The following is a 16285-nucleotide window of genomic DNA, read 5'->3' as shown; positions in this document are numbered from 1 at the left end:
AAAAGACCAGGAGTGACACAAGCTCAAAATCTTCATCCATTTTTTAATATACAGGATGTAAAAAAAAAGGAATGAAATGTAAATGCAGCTTGGTTCATTTTCACAGACACAAACAAGCCCCCTGACTCTGACTCTAACCAGCTGTTCTGAAAATACAGAAAGTTTTAGCAGCGCAAGTCATTTTTCTCGACGTCACAGAGCTTTAGTCATCGAGCCTCCCTCCCTGAAGAGACAGGAAGCGTTCGACAAACTAAACCTGTGAGCGGAAAAAGCTAATGTCATGCTTAAGGCCTCAGTGGTGGTACAAAGTGGGTGAAACAGCCTTTAAAATCCTACAAATTAAGAGTGTCAGTCCAAACTACTGGCATCATGATGGGAAACTACGATGACATCTAACAGGGAATACTCTGCTGGTAATTTCATTCAGTGATGTTAAATGTGTTGCTCTTTGCTCTTCATCGTTTTCTCTAAATCTTTGTTTTAGCTGCTTCTTCTGCTGACGGTGATCCAGGTTTCGTCCTTCGGTGTGGATACCAGCTCAGATCGGATCTCGGCCACTTGCCCCTTCAGTCGGTGGAGCTTCAGCTGCCGCACCAACGTGCTGAGGACGACCGTAGCCACAGTGTAGGCAAACCTAACGGAGACCAAATAATGACTGATGCAGGACATCCAGGTGTAGAAGAGCTTCAAATAGTTATCAAAACTTCCCAAAGTTGGTCTAATAAAGTCTGCGCTCACTTAGCAGTCTGAGTGACAGAGTGTGGATAATTTCCTCTTACCTGAGCTCTGGACACGTCTGATTCCCTGAGAATCCGAGCAGACAGAAGCTCTTCCTGGCCGATTCTTCCTCGAATCGATCTGGGTCAAACCTGAGGGAGGATTGAAGTATTCACCAAGCCAGTAAACAGACATATTACAACTTTAACTTGGAAGAAAAAAAACCCCTCACTGTGAAGCTGTCACATTATTTTAACTACAGTTTATTTGATGGCTGCAGGTTTATGTTACCTGGTGAAGGCAGATGAATGCCCGGTGATAACTGTGACATGCTCATATAGACTTAACAGGAAACACCTGATAATCCAGCGAGCTCTACACGGTAATGCTAGCAGGTTTTATTTCCACCCACCGGTTAGAATTAACTTCAAAACAACCCCCCCACAAATAACAGCTAAGGCTGATGACAAAATGCCATTAGTTTTGAAGTTACTTATGAAATAGAGGGCAAATTAAATAGATGTTTTGATGATCAACTAAATTATTTGAGCTCTTCCTGTAAAATTTTGTCCTAATCCATTAACTAAATGTTGACCCCTACAACAAAAATTTCAAGCTCACCAAATCCATATTTGAGCCTCTGGGAAGTCTGCCTCAGTAATGTTGAGGTCCAGACTCTGGGGAGGCCAGTCCATGACTGATAGTGTTCTACTGTGTGTTTTTCTATCCAGCTATGATTTTACTGCATTGGCAGTGTGTTTGGGATCATTGTTAAGCTGAAAAATGAAACCGCTGCCAATCAGACGCTTTCCAGATGGTATTGCATGGTGGATCAAAATCTGACTGCACTTTTCTTTGTTTATAATCGTTACTTTTAACAAGATCGGATATGTTGTCACTGATTTTCAGTCCAGTTCTTGTGTAATTTTCATACCTCAAACTTTTCTCCCTGATTCCCTTCAGTAAGAATGGCTTCTTCACAGCAATCCTTCCACTGAGACCATTTCTGATGAGACTTCCATGAACAGTGACAGATAAGCTGAAGGTTAAGATGCATCTCTTAGCATGCATCTTTTTGTCCTGAACTTGTTCAGTTCCCTCAACATTTTTAAGGACATGCTGCACAACACGCTGAGATGTGTCAACCTTTCAGCTAATAGCTCTGGAAAAATGCTATTTTATTTCTGTTAAAGACAAAGATCAGATTTAAAATCTTTTCCAAGTTCTCTGTTATGTGTAGACACGACACTGGTTCATAGTTGAGTTAGGTGCCTTTTTAAGGTTTTAATAATTCATTTGTTAAGGTTGCTTAACACACACACACACACACACACACACACACACACACACTGACAGAGCATCGCCTCTGTCAGTGCGCCCCAGGGTGGCTGTGACTACAACGTAGCTTGCCATCACCAGTGTGTGAATGTGTGTGTGAATGGGTGGATGACTGGATGTGTAAAGCGCTTTGGGGTCCTTAGGGACTAGTAAAGCGCTATACAAATACAGGCCATTTAGCATTTACCATTTACAAAATACATTCCACTGAAGATGGTCAGGTACAAGGACTGGACTGAAAATGAGTGTAAAAGCAGACAGTGTCCAAAGAAAGATTTGAAACACTTTAAGAAAGCCTGGAGAACTACTGCTTAAGAGCACTTAAAAAAAGATTACAAGTAAGACTGGCTGCTTGGAAACAAGATATAAAGAAATGAGGGACTTTTGCACAGCATGGTACCTCTTAGTCTAGTAAGAGATACCATGCTAGTCCCAGAATATAAATAAAGTACTAGGAATGAGCGTTACAGATCCTGTTTTATAGAGTGATAATTTAGTGACCCAGTACAGTTTTCTTTCTTTGTATTGCAGATTTTGAATGAGTGGGGTTTGAACTAGCAGCCATTTTTAAACTGGCTGAAGAACATGTCAAAGCCAAAATGTCAAACCTGTAAGGGCTGCTCCAGGTTTCCTCATCTTGCAGAACCACTCCTAAGGCGTAAATCACCAACGTCTGAAAGTAACAACAACAATGTGTCACAGTGTTTACGTGTAACAAAACTGCTGTATTTTAACCTCAGCTGGAAAAACTGAGGGAATAACAGACTTTAATAGGGAAGGAAGAAAAATTTAACAAAACAGGAATATCACTCGCTTGACTTTAAATAAACATTCAAAAGTTGCATCTAAAAAAAAAATAATAATAAAATAAAATCCTCGGTTTATGTTTCTTACGCTATTTAATGTTTCTATCTCTTCTTGTTTACCATTAACACAGCAAACACTGTGTTTCTGCAGCTGAAATAATCTGGCTGAGAGCCGCAGACGGTGGGAAACCGGATACCTCTTTGGGGATGACGTGCTGATCGACTTTGCCCTCCACTTCCTGAAGCCGAGCCGCGACGGGGGTGAGCTTGGCAGTCCTCACCGTCTCGTTCAGGACCTGTTGGCAGTATCTACGCGAGGACGGAAATGCGATTGCATCAACATTATTGACTGCACCGCATGTGAAGGACGACTCAAGAACGCCTAAATTCGGAAAAGTCGAAAAGTCTTACCTGAGCTGAGGAATCTTGTCGAGGGAAACCGGATCAGAACCCAATACGTCCTCCAGCTCCTGGTGCAACTTGTCCTGCACTTCCTCTGAATTGGACAGGAAGTAAAGAGCCCAGATACACACTGCCAAAACACCACAGAGTTTAATCTTAGAGTCAGAATAAAACAACATTTTGATAGATAAATAAAAGTTAGCTTTTGTTTGCTTTTAGGGCTAAAACAGTTCATTAAATTATTGTTAAGTTCTTATTAGACAACTCTGGGAAACTGTGCTTATAAAAATTGTGTCTGGGAGGCTTCACATCCTCTGATTCAGGCCACTTACAGTTCGCAGCGATGACACATCCAGCCAAAGTGAACACCATGCAGTCCTCCATGATCTGAAACAAACAATCCAGATTTCAGCGCTTTTTTCTTACCTCTGTGAAAGCGCTGAGGATGTAAAGCAGAAGCTCATCAGCATTCACCTGTCGCTCTGTGAAGTTGGACTGCAGCAGAGCGTCCACAAACACCGTCTGCTTCCTCTGGGCTTTCCTGTCCTTTGCCACTGACAGCAGCATGGACTCCATCTCTGACAGAGCTGTCCACAGAGGAGGAAAAAACAAGATAAGAGCCGTGGCGACTCCTGAATAGTCCGACCACATTCAAGGGCTCAAAATCTGACATCCTACCCCGGGACGGTTCACAGATTTTGTCCCACAGCTGCTGGACAGGCCCATAAAAAACATCTGGATCATCAAAACCTGGAATGTGAGCTTCCCCTGTCTGCACTAATAGGGTAAAGGGTAAATTATTCTCACACCTGGAGAGCCTCTTTTTGAGAACTGGGTGTCAGAGTTACCTATTTCCCATTTTTCTAGCAAAAATATTAATCAAGACTGTACATGTGACATGAACAAGTGCCAGACACTCTCTGTGGGGTTACACGTTAAATGCAGTCTTTTCAGCCCTTTCAGACAGCACCCAAAATAGCATCTGTCCTTGGCAGGTAAATCCCTATCGATCCTATCCAAACAAAGCCCGTCTGCTGATTAAGGTGGTAACCGTGAATGTACTCGGTCTGTCTGTCAAGAGGCTTAACACAGAGATAACATCGGAGCCTCTGCAGACTTTCCATTTGGCTTCACCACACAAAGCCAGACACCGCTCCCACACGTTGACACGCCTCCTTTGCTCACCCTTCTCATAGTGCGCTTTCCTGCTGGAGCTCTTCTCCAGGGAGCCGTCCAGGTAGCCCTTTCCAATTTCTGACCAGATCTGGAGGCGTGAGTCAGAAGAGCAAAAAATAAAAAATTAATAAAAATCAATGATCAGTTACAGAGACTTAAACTCCCTGCAGAACTTTAGCATGGTGCATTTTTGATTAGCATCCCAATAAAGTAAAGTTTTGTGTCCCCCAGCGGTGAACGTAGCAGACAAAGTCAGACCTCATGCTTCATTTAATGGCCTCTGAAATGTTCTAGCATAATGTTCTGGTCTAAGTACTAAGAGCAAGAAAAGGTTCTCTCAAAGTAAACTCTATCAGAGGAAACTGACCGTACCAGAGGCCAAAAGCTTACGGCATAGAAGTTTGTGCTAAAATTTCTCACCGCATCGTGGTTCTTGCGGAAGGCAAGGACCTCAGTGTCGTCGCAGAACCGCTCGCCCAGAGCCAGCTGGGTGACCGTCTTCATGGCCAGGCCCAGCAGGTGGGCACACAGAGGCGTGTGCTGACCCTCTGGGAATGACTTCCATTTTTTCACCAGCTCATCCACCAGCTAAGAAACAAGATATCAGTTAGCAGGAAGTGTGAGGAAGTTTTTGGTTCTTTTCTTATTTATTTTAGAAAAATTATTTCTTGGCTGTGGAAACCTTGAGCACGAGTGGGAAGTTGTTCTTCAGCGTGCTGTTGATGGCACTTTCGTACACTTTTTTTCTCATGACGGACTCGCTGGCCCCACCTCCCATCCCGGACTTGTAGCCCAGCAGTGACTTCAGCATCGTTTCAAAGGAGTCGGCTAAAAAGGAAGCAGGAAACAGCAGATTTATGCATGAGGATGTTCTTCTTTTCAATTAGATATTTTTCCCAACAAATTCCTGAGTGTAAGTAAAGCTGCTGATCCAAACTGGTTTGCTTACTGGTGTGGTTGGGGTTGATGTGTTGCTGAAGCTCGCTCACGGAGCCCAAGCTGACCACGGGCCGACCGCCAAACCAGAACGAGGCCACGGAGCCGTACTCATCATGCAGGCTGACAAGAAACTCATGCAGACTGCCTCTGTCGATGATATCCTGCAGGTTTCCATCCCTGGAGAACAGAAAATAGAACATTGATCTGCTTATAACATCTGCTTATATTTACTGACAAAAGCTATTAGGATGACAGGACCCTTAAGGAGCTACTTATTATGCACAAGGTACTATATTTTACAAAATGCTGTTATTGAATAAGAATTAACAGAAGCAGAAAAAATAAAGGTAAAGATGAAAACTTACTTCTCATCTGTGGGGTTGAGACCTGGGATACCAGAGGCCCTTCTGGATGACTGAAAATATGATTAGAAATGAGATTTTGTTGTTGAACACAAATACAAGTCATTAAACATGAGTGGTTTTGCTCACAGTGGTGTCCACATATCTACTAAGTCTTTACATAATTTAAAATAATGTCTATGCCTGTCGGAAAGCGGGTCCCATTCAGAACCTCTTTGAAAAATGCGCGAATTTAACAATTTCTTATTGAATGGCATGCGCATATGGAACATGATATAGTTTAGGGATGTGAAGTAAATTAGTTGGAGTTTAGAAATAAATCGGCTTGTAACACAAACACATAAAGGAAACTGATAAAAAACGAAAAAATGTTTTATCTCGTTTTCGCTCATTCCGTCTTCTTGAAGTTGGATTTTACTGGACTAGGTCAATGAGTATTGTATTAAATGGGAGCCGAAATGTGCAAAATACACTCCTTATTTAATTCATTTCTTAAATAGTTCAGAATAATGTGCTCCAACTCGTGAACAAGAACTAAAACATTTAAAAGTGCTTTTTGGTTAGGACACTGGGATGAGTGCAATAGCCCGCTAATGTAGCAAGCTAACGCCAAACTTGCAGGAACTTACCGGGTACAAATAAAGGACAGCGCCCACCAGGATGATGACAAACGTAACAGCAAAGATGGCAAAGTCCAGCATGATTGCTCGCTGTTATCTAAAAGTTTCTGCTAACTTTTATTCATGTATATTTGAATGATTCCACAAAAACCCTCAAGATATATCACTACCACGTCAACATCAACTGCTCGGTTATCTGTGTTCGATTATACAGCCTGGATCGCAGGCAGAGCAAACCAATGGATCTTAGGAAAAAACATGACACCAAGGAGACACAAAACACGGGCAAAGACAGACAAAACGGCGACAAAGGGACACAAAACAAGATCAAAGAAACAGAAATGTTGACAAGTGAAACAAAAGTGACACAAAATGGTCACAAATACATAAAATGACACAAAACAACTCAAAGGGACACAAAAAGACCATAAAGTAATTTTATAATGTTGTAAAAAGACACACACACACAAAAATCACACTGAGCAAAGGCATAAGAAACAACAACAAAGACTAAAAATAAAATCACACAAAGAGATACAACATGAGTAAATATATACTCAAAAACACAAAAATGAGAAATAAGCACATAAACAGGAGCAAGGACATAAAACAACTATAAAAAGAAGAAGGAACAAGACCAGAGACACTAAATAACCAGAAAGACATAAGATGAGCAAGAAGAGACACAAATGACACCAAAGGGACAAAAAACGACTACAAAAGGGACCCATTATGAGATGGAAAAATGACTAAAAAGGGCACAAAACACCAAAGTGACAGCAAAGAGATGCGAAAAATGCACAAAGACATAAAAACAACACACTAAGCGGCCACAAAATATCCACAGAGACATGAAATGAGACATAAAATTACAAGAAAACAGAGACAAAACAAGACCAAAGCGATACAAATGACAGAAAGGTGATATAAAGCAACTAAACAGGGACTACAGTGACACCGGAGACACAAAATGACTACAGAGGGACACAAAAAAGACCAAAGTTTACAATAAGAAGACCCAACATGACGCCAAAGACACACAGGAAAAAGACCAGGCACCACATGTCCACAGACATAAACTAATAACCTAAAATTGGACAGAAAATCACTCAGAATACGTTTTTTTGAGCGAACGCTTTGTATTCTGCTCAAATTAAAACTGATACATTGACACTTCAGCTCAGATGTCACGTGTAAAATCCGCGGTCAGCGTTACATTTAGCTGTCTTTCAGTTCCATCACAGCTGCTCTTCAGCTTCTCTAGAAGTCTTTTAGGATCTCAGATGACTTTTGTCTTTTTGCTTTGACTCATCTCTGTGTTTATACCTCAGCTATGCCATCCTTTGGTTTATGCACTTCAACTGGCCTGAATTTCCACTTCCAGGTTAATTTCATTAGCTTTCAGTGCAGCGCAGTAACACCATTAACTACTCCTTGGCATGATAATTACTTTTACTTTTGATACGTTACAATGCTTTTGCAGTTAGACCATTTAAATCACTTTCTTCATAGCTCATTCAGTGTACTTCAGTAGCCTGGGCAAGCAGAAAAACAGTGTAGTGAATGCAGTGAATGCTTTCTTTCATGGGTTTCATGTAGAGAAACAACTGTAAACAAAAGAGATAAAAAACTATTGTTGGGTTCTTTAAATCTCTGTATTTAAAAAGAAATGAACATATTTCAAACGTATAAAAATAACTTAAACAACATTCACGATAAAATGCAAAAATATGTGCAAAATGACAACAAAGCTGTACAGTAAGTTCTTAATTTTCTCAGGCAGTCATTTCTGATTTGTCCTCTGGCTTTGGAGGCTCAATCTCCATGGCCATTAGGTAACCTGGGGAGGAAGGATAAGAAAACAAAAATAAATGTTTTAAGTTGGATTTTCCTTTTTTAAGCAGAAATGCTCATCCCACACTGCTCTCTCTCACCCTCCGTGTAGTCTGTCTCAGGTCTGATGGCAATTAAAATCCAGGCCAGGCCCACCAGCAGGGCCACCACCAGGTTGACAGTCACCCATGGGTGGAGAATCTGGTGCTCCAACCTTGTAGGCCTAAAGCAGAAACAGGTCAGCCTCAGTATCAAAACCAGACTTTTTAATGATATCGGAATATCAGATTATTCCAGCAAGCTCACAGTAGTGCCGTGTTGTTGGAATAGAGGTTGATCCGATCGCTGGTCATTTGCTGGCTCAGAGAGAGGACGAGCGCTGAGAAATACACTGTGTGCAAAAAGCAAGGCGTGTCAACTGAATCCCAAACAGAGCCCACGATGATGTGTTTCTGAAGCACAGACAGAGAAGGAAGGAGGACTCACAGAACGAGGCGAGAGCCGCCGGATCCAGCGTGATGAACTCCCGCAGAGCCACGGGGCCTTTGGCCAGGTTCACCCTGCGGAGAGTTTCATTTGTAGAAAACACAACAGCTAATTCATAGCGTAAATGGATGCAGTATTCATTCACTTCACACTTTTAATTACAAGATTTATGAAGTGAGATCCCTGTCCCACCCCAGCTCTATAGTCCCTCACCTGAGCTCAAAGTTTCAACACGTTCTTTTTATCTGGGTACAGTTTGAACTGCGCCACCACTTTTCTAATGTTGCAGATTTATTAAAGACACCTGGGGCCCGTTCTTCGTACCTCGCTTACTACATCCAAGATCAAATGACACATCCAAGATCAAATCATCGCGCCAACTTTGAGCTCGCTAATCCGGTTCTCCGAACACACCTGTTGTTGACGATTAGTATAGCTGGATGAAGTAATCTGAGATCACTGGGTGGCTTAAAAGGGGCTACGCTTCGATAGTAGAAACATTGATCGGCAACCCTGTGATTGGTCGGCGAAGATGTCGAAGGAGCGCGCTCAGTATTTCACGGCAGCAGAGCAAGAACTCTTGATTGAGGGATTTCAGGAGTTTCAGAGTTTAATTAAAACGCAGGGGAACACTGCAAAGGCTGCAAAAGCAAGGAGAGAGGGCTGGCAGAAAGTTGCTGACAAATTAAACTCGTAAGTAATTTATTATATTATATTACATTATATCCTCTTTCACATTAGAGCCACAACAGGACCCACTAGAACATGGGAACAAGTAAAAGTGAAATATAAGAATATTCTACAGAATGGTAATATTTATCACGTATATTGCTTTTAGTCTCTTGAAAAGAGACCCTGAAATAATCTGTTTGTTTGTAAATAATACCCTCACGGGAAAATCGGTATCTCTCTATGAGCACACTGTCGCGCTGAGCTAAAGGATCCTGTCTATCCCGCAATATACGCTGAATTCTGAAAACTCTCCTTATCAATCTTGCACCTTCCGCAATGGGTTGCTCGCGTACAAACGGACAGGACATGGCTGCGACAGACTTCCCAAATCCACCTTCGCTTTTATAGCCGTGGTCTCTCATCTTGATTACACGAAGTAATTTACTATTACTACTCTAAAATATGAATTACATCTGAAATAATCAAATACATGGAATAGAATGATTAATAGTACATTTCCTTTTTTTAGGAAATGACCTGTATGTATCTGTATGACATCAATAAAAGAATCAAATACTGCATTATCTTTAGTTACATTGATAATATTTATTTATGGAAAAACAGTGGAGAAATATCGCTGTTGCTTTCATATAACTGCAGCGGACATACCTGAGTGGCCGCGATCTAATCCTGTTTACATGAAGTAAGCCTGCTCCCGAGCAGGTTTACGCTTACGGATCTGTTGCTATGACAGCAAGTCCCAGATGAGCTTCGGAGAACCGAACGATCCAAGATCACGCGAAATCGTCAACATTCAAATCCGGCTAACTTACTTAGCGAGGTACGAAGAACGGGCCCCTGCTCCTATCAAAGGTTTTGTTTGTAAATAAGAAAGTTTTATTCGCAAAATAAACAAATAACACTTTTTGTTTGCAAATACAAAAGTATTTATAATACAATAAACCTGTTTTTTGTTTGCAACTGTTAAATCCAAAATGTTTTGTTTACAAATATATGTTTTTAAAAAACACTTTTTGTTTGTAAATAGCAACATTTTGATCGAAAATACCACATTTGTCAGCAAATATAAAAATTCTAAAATTTTGCTGTCAATCACATTTTTTGTTTGCAAATATTAAAAAAATGAAACATTTTTGTGCACAAATATCAAACTTTTTTTTATGAATATTAACATTCTGGAAAATATACAAACACCAATTTTTTGGTTTGCAAATATCAAAAATAAAAAAATTGTTTTGCAAGCTCATATCTTGTTTCTTGTAAATATAAATGTATAACAAGTTTTACTCACAAACACCAAAGTTTTGCTTGCAAATACCTTGTCTGCGTGTGTTCTCTTTGTGTCCATTTTGCTCCCACAGTAGGGTTTGGCTATTTGGTGATTCTAATTTGCCAGAAGGTGTGATGTGTTTTTGTTTGCAACGTGGCGAACCATGATGGATTTCCAATGTGCAGCTTTACCTGTCGAAGGCTGCCACTGTGCTGATGGCCAGCAGCATGTAGAGCAGAGACTGGGAGGGATACGCCACGCTTTGGTACTGCTCCAGCAGGTTGGACAGGGCGGTGAGGTGCTGCCCGGCTAGCATGTACACCATCACCACGTTCCACACGGCGTAGCCCGCCAGGAAGCCCTGACAGTATAGACCGAACACCCTGGAGCATGAACAGAGGAGAGGAGGAACATTGGGACGGGAGGACAGACTAGGGGTTTTTAAAGTCGTACAGGAGACACTTTGCTGTTACCTGAAGCCTCCATGCACTCTGATGGAAACGTCTCTGGTGGTCCACAGCGGCTGCATGTGCTGGAAGTCTGCCATGTTGTCCATCGGGTCGCTGGTCTTCCTCCATTCAGAGCGTTCAGCAGCCTGGAAACGCTCTGCATGCAAACACATAAAAAAGTTAAACAAACAGCATCATCATCAATATCGTCTTCTTCTTCTTCTTCTGTCACTCACTGTTTCTCTCCACAAACACCTTCCCGACCGGCTGGCTCTGACCCTGTGGGGCGGCGAACAGGGAATGCTGGGGCAATGGAGGAGGGGTGTCGGCGATGATGTCATCCTCCGGTACATCCAGCTCATCGGGAAGCTGCGTCTCAACAACTTTGGACCTCCTGAAGAGTGTATGGCAAGTTAAAAAATTTATTTTTTTAAACTAAAAAGCCAGACTATTCTCACGTCACAACATTAAAGATAATAACTTGCGAATATCAAGGCCCAGCATAAGTTTAAATTTGTTTTCTTTCAATGATGGTTTAAATCAGCTCAGTTATTAATTTATTGTGAACACTTGTGTGTTTCAGAGTCAATAAAGGGGAATAAACAAGAACAGCAACATTATAAAAATCAACTGTCAGCCAAATGATTTCTTTAAATGTGGATTTCAAGCCAGAATTTCACAATTAGTGCACCTGTATTAAAATAATAAATTCTTACTTTTTCTTTCGGGGTTTCCTGACCACTTCTTCATCTGTGGTCTGGTCCACGGTGTCTCCGTTCACCAGATCGGTGTGGTCGTCCTCAAGACCTGAAATCCAGGATTGTCACATACACAACGTTAAAGCATTCACAACATGGGCAAAGTTTCAGTTTCAGCCAAAAGTTCAGTCCTCAGATTGCTCTAAATGCTCACACTCAGACACTTTTTTCTAAATTTGTCTCTTTAATCTGTCATAGAGTCGCAGAAGCTCCACCCACCTGCTGTTTGTGAGAGGCAGACAATTATAAGAAAGCTGGTTTGAAGTGGGAAGAGCAAAAGTAGCATGTTTCAGGCAGATGATGAACTGAGGGGGCTGATGCAAGATTCACAATAAGATCCATAAGGATTACTTTGAGCTGTGAATCATGCAAAGCCACTCCAGCAGAGTCTATAGTTAAAAATATGGAGCTAGCTAAAGTTATTATTAAACAGTCTTTCTCCCCTCACCCCCAACTGGTGGCAGCACACGGTTGCTGGAGATTTGTTCCTGTTAAAAGGAAGTTTTTCCTTCCACTGTCGCTTGCTCTTAGGGCGTCGTCTGATTGTTGGTGGTTTCTCTGTATTATTATAGGGTCCTTACCTTGCAATATAAAGCAGCTACAACTGGCAGAGACAGAATTCTTGAATTCACCTATAGTGGCAGTTTTCTTCTTCTTCCTCCTCCTCTGTGGCGGGGCCTCGACTGTGGCTTCAAGGGTCAGATGATCCCCGATTCCAGAAGCCCTGCGGCTGCCCATGCCTCCCATCTCCATCCCCTGATCTGAAGGCGGCACAAGAAGCTACAGTTTTATTTTAAACAGTGGGTGGAGGCAAATGAGGAAATTTTTATACACAAATTTTAGGACAAATTTGAAAAATCTACTCTCCTTCTTTGTGGTTTTATGTTGTTATCCTTTACTTAAAATTATTCTCCAGAGTTATGGAAGATTTTTAATGGTAACAATTTGTTTTTTAGGACCTTAATGAACATAAATGCTGTTATATATGTGCAGGCTTTCATGAACAAGCCATATATAACGAGTTTTACACTGCTGAACAGTTCAATACATAATGCAAAGCTTTCTTTGGGCTCATGATGGCAAATTGAAGATAATTTGGATGACAATGATAAATATGCTCAAGGTGTGAGTGGTGAAGATACAGTGAGGTGCATGAAAAGGTTATATTAAAGAAGCCCTTCAAATCTGTAAATTCATGTTCGTGAAGCATCAAATATGACAATACGAAGGTGTTTCTTACCGTCTGTATCGTCCACCCCATTTGTCTCCTTTTTCGCTCTCTTCTTCTTGTGCTTTGGTGCTGGAACATCTTCTGTGCACATGAAGGGATAAATAAATAAAGCTAAGTCACATAAAAAATGAGTTTGTGAAGAAATGCAACTCATTTATTAGAAATATTTTTACCCACCTGTGTCTTGACTTCACATGTGCACAGATCGCAAAAACAAAGAAAAGAGAGAAGAAAAGTTTAGCTTTGCTGTTTAAAGTGGACCTCGTTTGTTCATTTACTGCTTCAGTTTTTTATTCTTGGACTCTACTAGAGTCACTTTGCATGAATCAGAGTCCAAAATCATCCTCATTTATCTTATCCTGGGCTTTGGTGCAGCCCTTCATCCCCTGTCTAAAAGCAGCTGTTTTAGCTCCTCCCCACCAGAACTATATTAGAATTGACAGGTGTGTGAGGCTTTTGAGTCTGGGATGACCATATGACTGACAGCCCCTTTCTCTGATGTCAGACAGAGCCAAGTAGAAAAAATGAAGATACAGAGCAGTCTGAAGTCTGGCTGACTTATTGTGACCTCTAATTCAGTAGGTATTATTATTATTATTTAATTTTTATTTTGTTACATGCTTCTTTAATATGATGGCAATTCATTGCTGCCTCATCAGTGTTGAAAGTTGATCAGAGTTCAGGTCTTGTGCTTTTCCACTCACTGTTTAAGGACTGACTACATATATATATATATATATATATATATATATATATATATATATATATATATATATATATATATATATATATATATATATATATATATTCAATCGGATTGGAAAGTTTCCTGGCCATTGTTCCTCTTATTCACTTATCTCCAAATTACTTAGCTGCTACTTTTGCCTTGTGACGTCGTGCGGGAAAACACAAAGACTGTCACCGGGATGCTCCTAGATCATTGAGACACACACACACACACACACACACACACACACACACACACACACCCCTCTTGCATCTGCATGGCAAAAAAGCTTCATAGGTCCCCTTGAGCATTACACCACAGCAGCTGCTTGAAATGAAGATGTTAACTCACCTCGACATCGTGGGAAGAGATCGTTGACCTCTCTGGAGAGACACAGTGAAACACAGAAGTCAGATTTCTCCCTTTGTTCACTCATAAAAAACCCATCTAAAGAACATTTTTATTCCTTCTTTTATAGATTCGTGTTGAAGTTTAACACATTAAATGCAGTTTTTCCATTCCCAAATCAGTCACACCAAAAAAGAAACCTATGTAAAAATAATTGGGATAATAAGACCTACAGTTATATTTTCTGAATTTCTGTCCATACCAACAGAACAACACAAGTTATGCACACATTCTAGTAAATCTAGAAACAAAACTAAACACTTTTTATGACCTTTTTATTTGAAATCCTGCAAGAACAAAACCCTACAACTAACCCTTGAGTATACACCGCTACCAGACACACCAGAGTCTGAGAAAATCTGACTGGAAAGCTTTTTGGTGCTATCAAACACATCTTAAACATAACTATCACTCCTTTAGTAACAAGAACACAAGAACCAAAGAAACTTAATTTAGAAATTTAGACACAAACTGCCTGAAAGTGATATGGCTGCTCTTATAAAACAGGATAAGCCCATTATAAGAGATAATCTAAGCCACCAGCACTTGCATAACCAATGAAAAAGTTAAGATTTTAACATAAAAAGTTCAAGAACTTTCAGTTATAACCCAGAGTCGGATTAAACAACCGAAGCAAGCATCTTACCGGCGTCTTTCTGGCCATTTCTCCCCCAAGAAACCAGCGAGACAGGAGTTAAGTGACACATGACATCCTGACTGTTTTATCCTCGGCTAAATCTGTGTTAGTACATCTGCCAGGACTGAGGATTACTCCGAGCACAGGTCAAGCCCCTTTTTCAGCGTCTTGGAGCGGCAGTGTGTATTTATGAGTGTGTCGGTGAGTTAAAACATCCAGGAAGTACTTCATCTGATGTAAACCGAGAAGGAAATCACCAAGATTTTTCAGAAATAAAAACCAAATCACTTAAAAACAGGCTTTAAATTCACCAAGTCTGATTGTTCAAGTCTGTGTGAGAAGTTTATCAGATCTCTGGGTGCTTTTACTCGACTTTCTCCTGTTTCACTGAATAAGCTGTTGCTTAAGAGCACAAAAGAAAAAAAATGAGTGGTGGCGCAACACTTTTGCACAGGACTGTATGTCTCTAATGTCTTAATGATTTTAGTACATTTTGCGAGGTGCTACAGAAATAAAACTTATTATTATTAAAGGAAATGTAAAACCCAGTGTGGATCACTTTAATATTTCTCTAATAAGCTACTAATTCAATATTTTCTCTATCAATAACTTTTTTTCTCATAATTTAAGACCGAAAACGTCTGGATAAATAAATGTGTGAATAACATAAAGTAAATAAAATGAATAAAAACCAGCCACCACGTGACAAATCAACAGGTTCTTGTTGATTTTTATTAAACGTTATTACAGAGGAGCTACAGAGCTGTTAGCTCAGATGAGGTTTGATTTACTCACCTGTGGGAGAGGCGGCAGCTCCCTCACCCTCCGCGTCTACACAAAAAACAGGCAGGTTACAGACACCGTCTGCTCTTCATTATCATCGTTTAAGCTCTTATTAGAGCTCAGAGAGAGATTACACAAAGACAGCCTTTAAAGTGAACCAAAAAACGAGCTTTCTGCCCCCCATAGGTACAGTTAGGAGCAAATCACGCCATCCATTTAAATATGACCTTTATGTTGAGCATTAATGTATTATGTGTGCATATCTCTCACCGTTGCGCCTCCTGTATCCATAACCCGTTTAATATTATGCAGCTGGTAACTTTGTTTTATTCGCTTCAGTCGTTTAAAGCGAATAAATCGCTGTTTTTGTTGATTTTTCTTTTCCTTTTTTGCTTTGTTTACGCTCACTGAGCGGCGGGGTTGTGGCCCGGATGTATTTAGGAATAGTGTGACGCATTTCCGGTAGCTTAACGTTTAGCAAAAATAAAATGAAAAAAATGTACTAAAATTGAAGCTTCCAGGTATTAATAATGTTTTGAAGACCACTTTGCCCCCCCCCCCTTTTAAATGTGTGTGTGTGTGATTATTTGTTTTAACCATGGCTGCTAATCTTATTTATTTTCTTGTTGGCTGGGAAATTACACGTTTTC

The 16285-nt window shown here is 40.6% G+C and overlaps 2 protein-coding genes across 2 annotated transcripts; both read right to left on the bottom strand.

The window, feature by feature from the left end:
- Positions 1-23: 23 nt before the first annotated feature.
- LOC134620684 (cytochrome P450 20A1) lies at positions 24-6723 on the bottom strand. Its single transcript, XM_063466947.1, has 13 exons — positions 6370-6723; positions 5744-5793; positions 5389-5555; positions 5122-5267; positions 4860-5027; positions 4449-4527; positions 3738-3850; positions 3596-3650; positions 3273-3393; positions 3059-3170; positions 2664-2728; positions 780-869; positions 24-634 (listed from the first exon to the last, which is right to left on the bottom strand). The coding sequence occupies exons 1-13, from the start codon at positions 6439-6441 to the stop codon at positions 481-483; spliced, it is 1392 nt and encodes a 463-aa protein (XP_063323017.1). The 5' UTR covers positions 6442-6723; the 3' UTR covers positions 24-480.
- Positions 6724-8014: 1291 nt separating this feature from the next.
- On the bottom strand, positions 8015-16115 carry LOC134620685 (transmembrane protein 237B-like). Its single transcript, XM_063466948.1, has 14 exons — positions 15906-16115; positions 15648-15683; positions 14159-14190; positions 13258-13268; positions 13090-13161; positions 12482-12610; positions 11808-11898; positions 11328-11485; positions 11116-11248; positions 10834-11025; positions 8680-8753; positions 8500-8584; positions 8295-8416; positions 8015-8200 (listed from the first exon to the last, which is right to left on the bottom strand). Exons 1-14 carry the CDS (start codon positions 15924-15926, stop codon positions 8136-8138), a joined length of 1221 nt encoding a protein of 406 aa, XP_063323018.1. The 5' UTR covers positions 15927-16115; the 3' UTR covers positions 8015-8135.
- Positions 16116-16285: the final 170 nt, after the last annotated feature.

The sequence above is a fragment of the Pelmatolapia mariae genome, linkage group LG23, assembly GCF_036321145.2.
Source record: "Pelmatolapia mariae isolate MD_Pm_ZW linkage group LG23, Pm_UMD_F_2, whole genome shotgun sequence".
Lineage (NCBI taxonomy): Eukaryota > Metazoa > Chordata > Actinopteri > Cichliformes > Cichlidae > Pelmatolapia > Pelmatolapia mariae.
Note: the sequence above shows the minus strand (reverse complement) of the source record. Positions and strands in the feature narration are given on the sequence as shown.

Bases quoted from the DNA above. Each gene is read 5' to 3' on its own strand.
- LOC134620684 (XM_063466947.1), bottom strand. From the start codon at position 6,441: ATGCTGGACTTTGCCATCTTTGCTGTTACGTTTGTCATCATCCTGGTG. The intron at 3,171-3,272 runs GTAAGACTTTTC...GTCCTCGCGTAG, and splicing joins GACAAGATTCCTCAGCTCAG to ATACTGCCAACAGGTCCTGA. The intron at 635-779 runs GTAAGAGGAAAT...GGTCTCCGTTAG, and splicing joins CAGACGTGTCCAGAGCTCAG to GTTTGCCTACACTGTGGCTA.
- LOC134620685 (XM_063466948.1), bottom strand. From the start codon at position 15,926: ATGGATACAGGAGGCGCAACG. The intron at 11,486-11,807 runs GTAAGAATTTAT...TACACTCTTCAG, and splicing joins AGGAAACCCCGAAAGAAAAA to GAGGTCCAAAGTTGTTGAGA. The intron at 8,201-8,294 runs GTGAGAGAGAGC...CTTCCTCCCCAG, and splicing joins TGAGACAGACTACACGGAGG to GTTACCTAATGGCCATGGAG.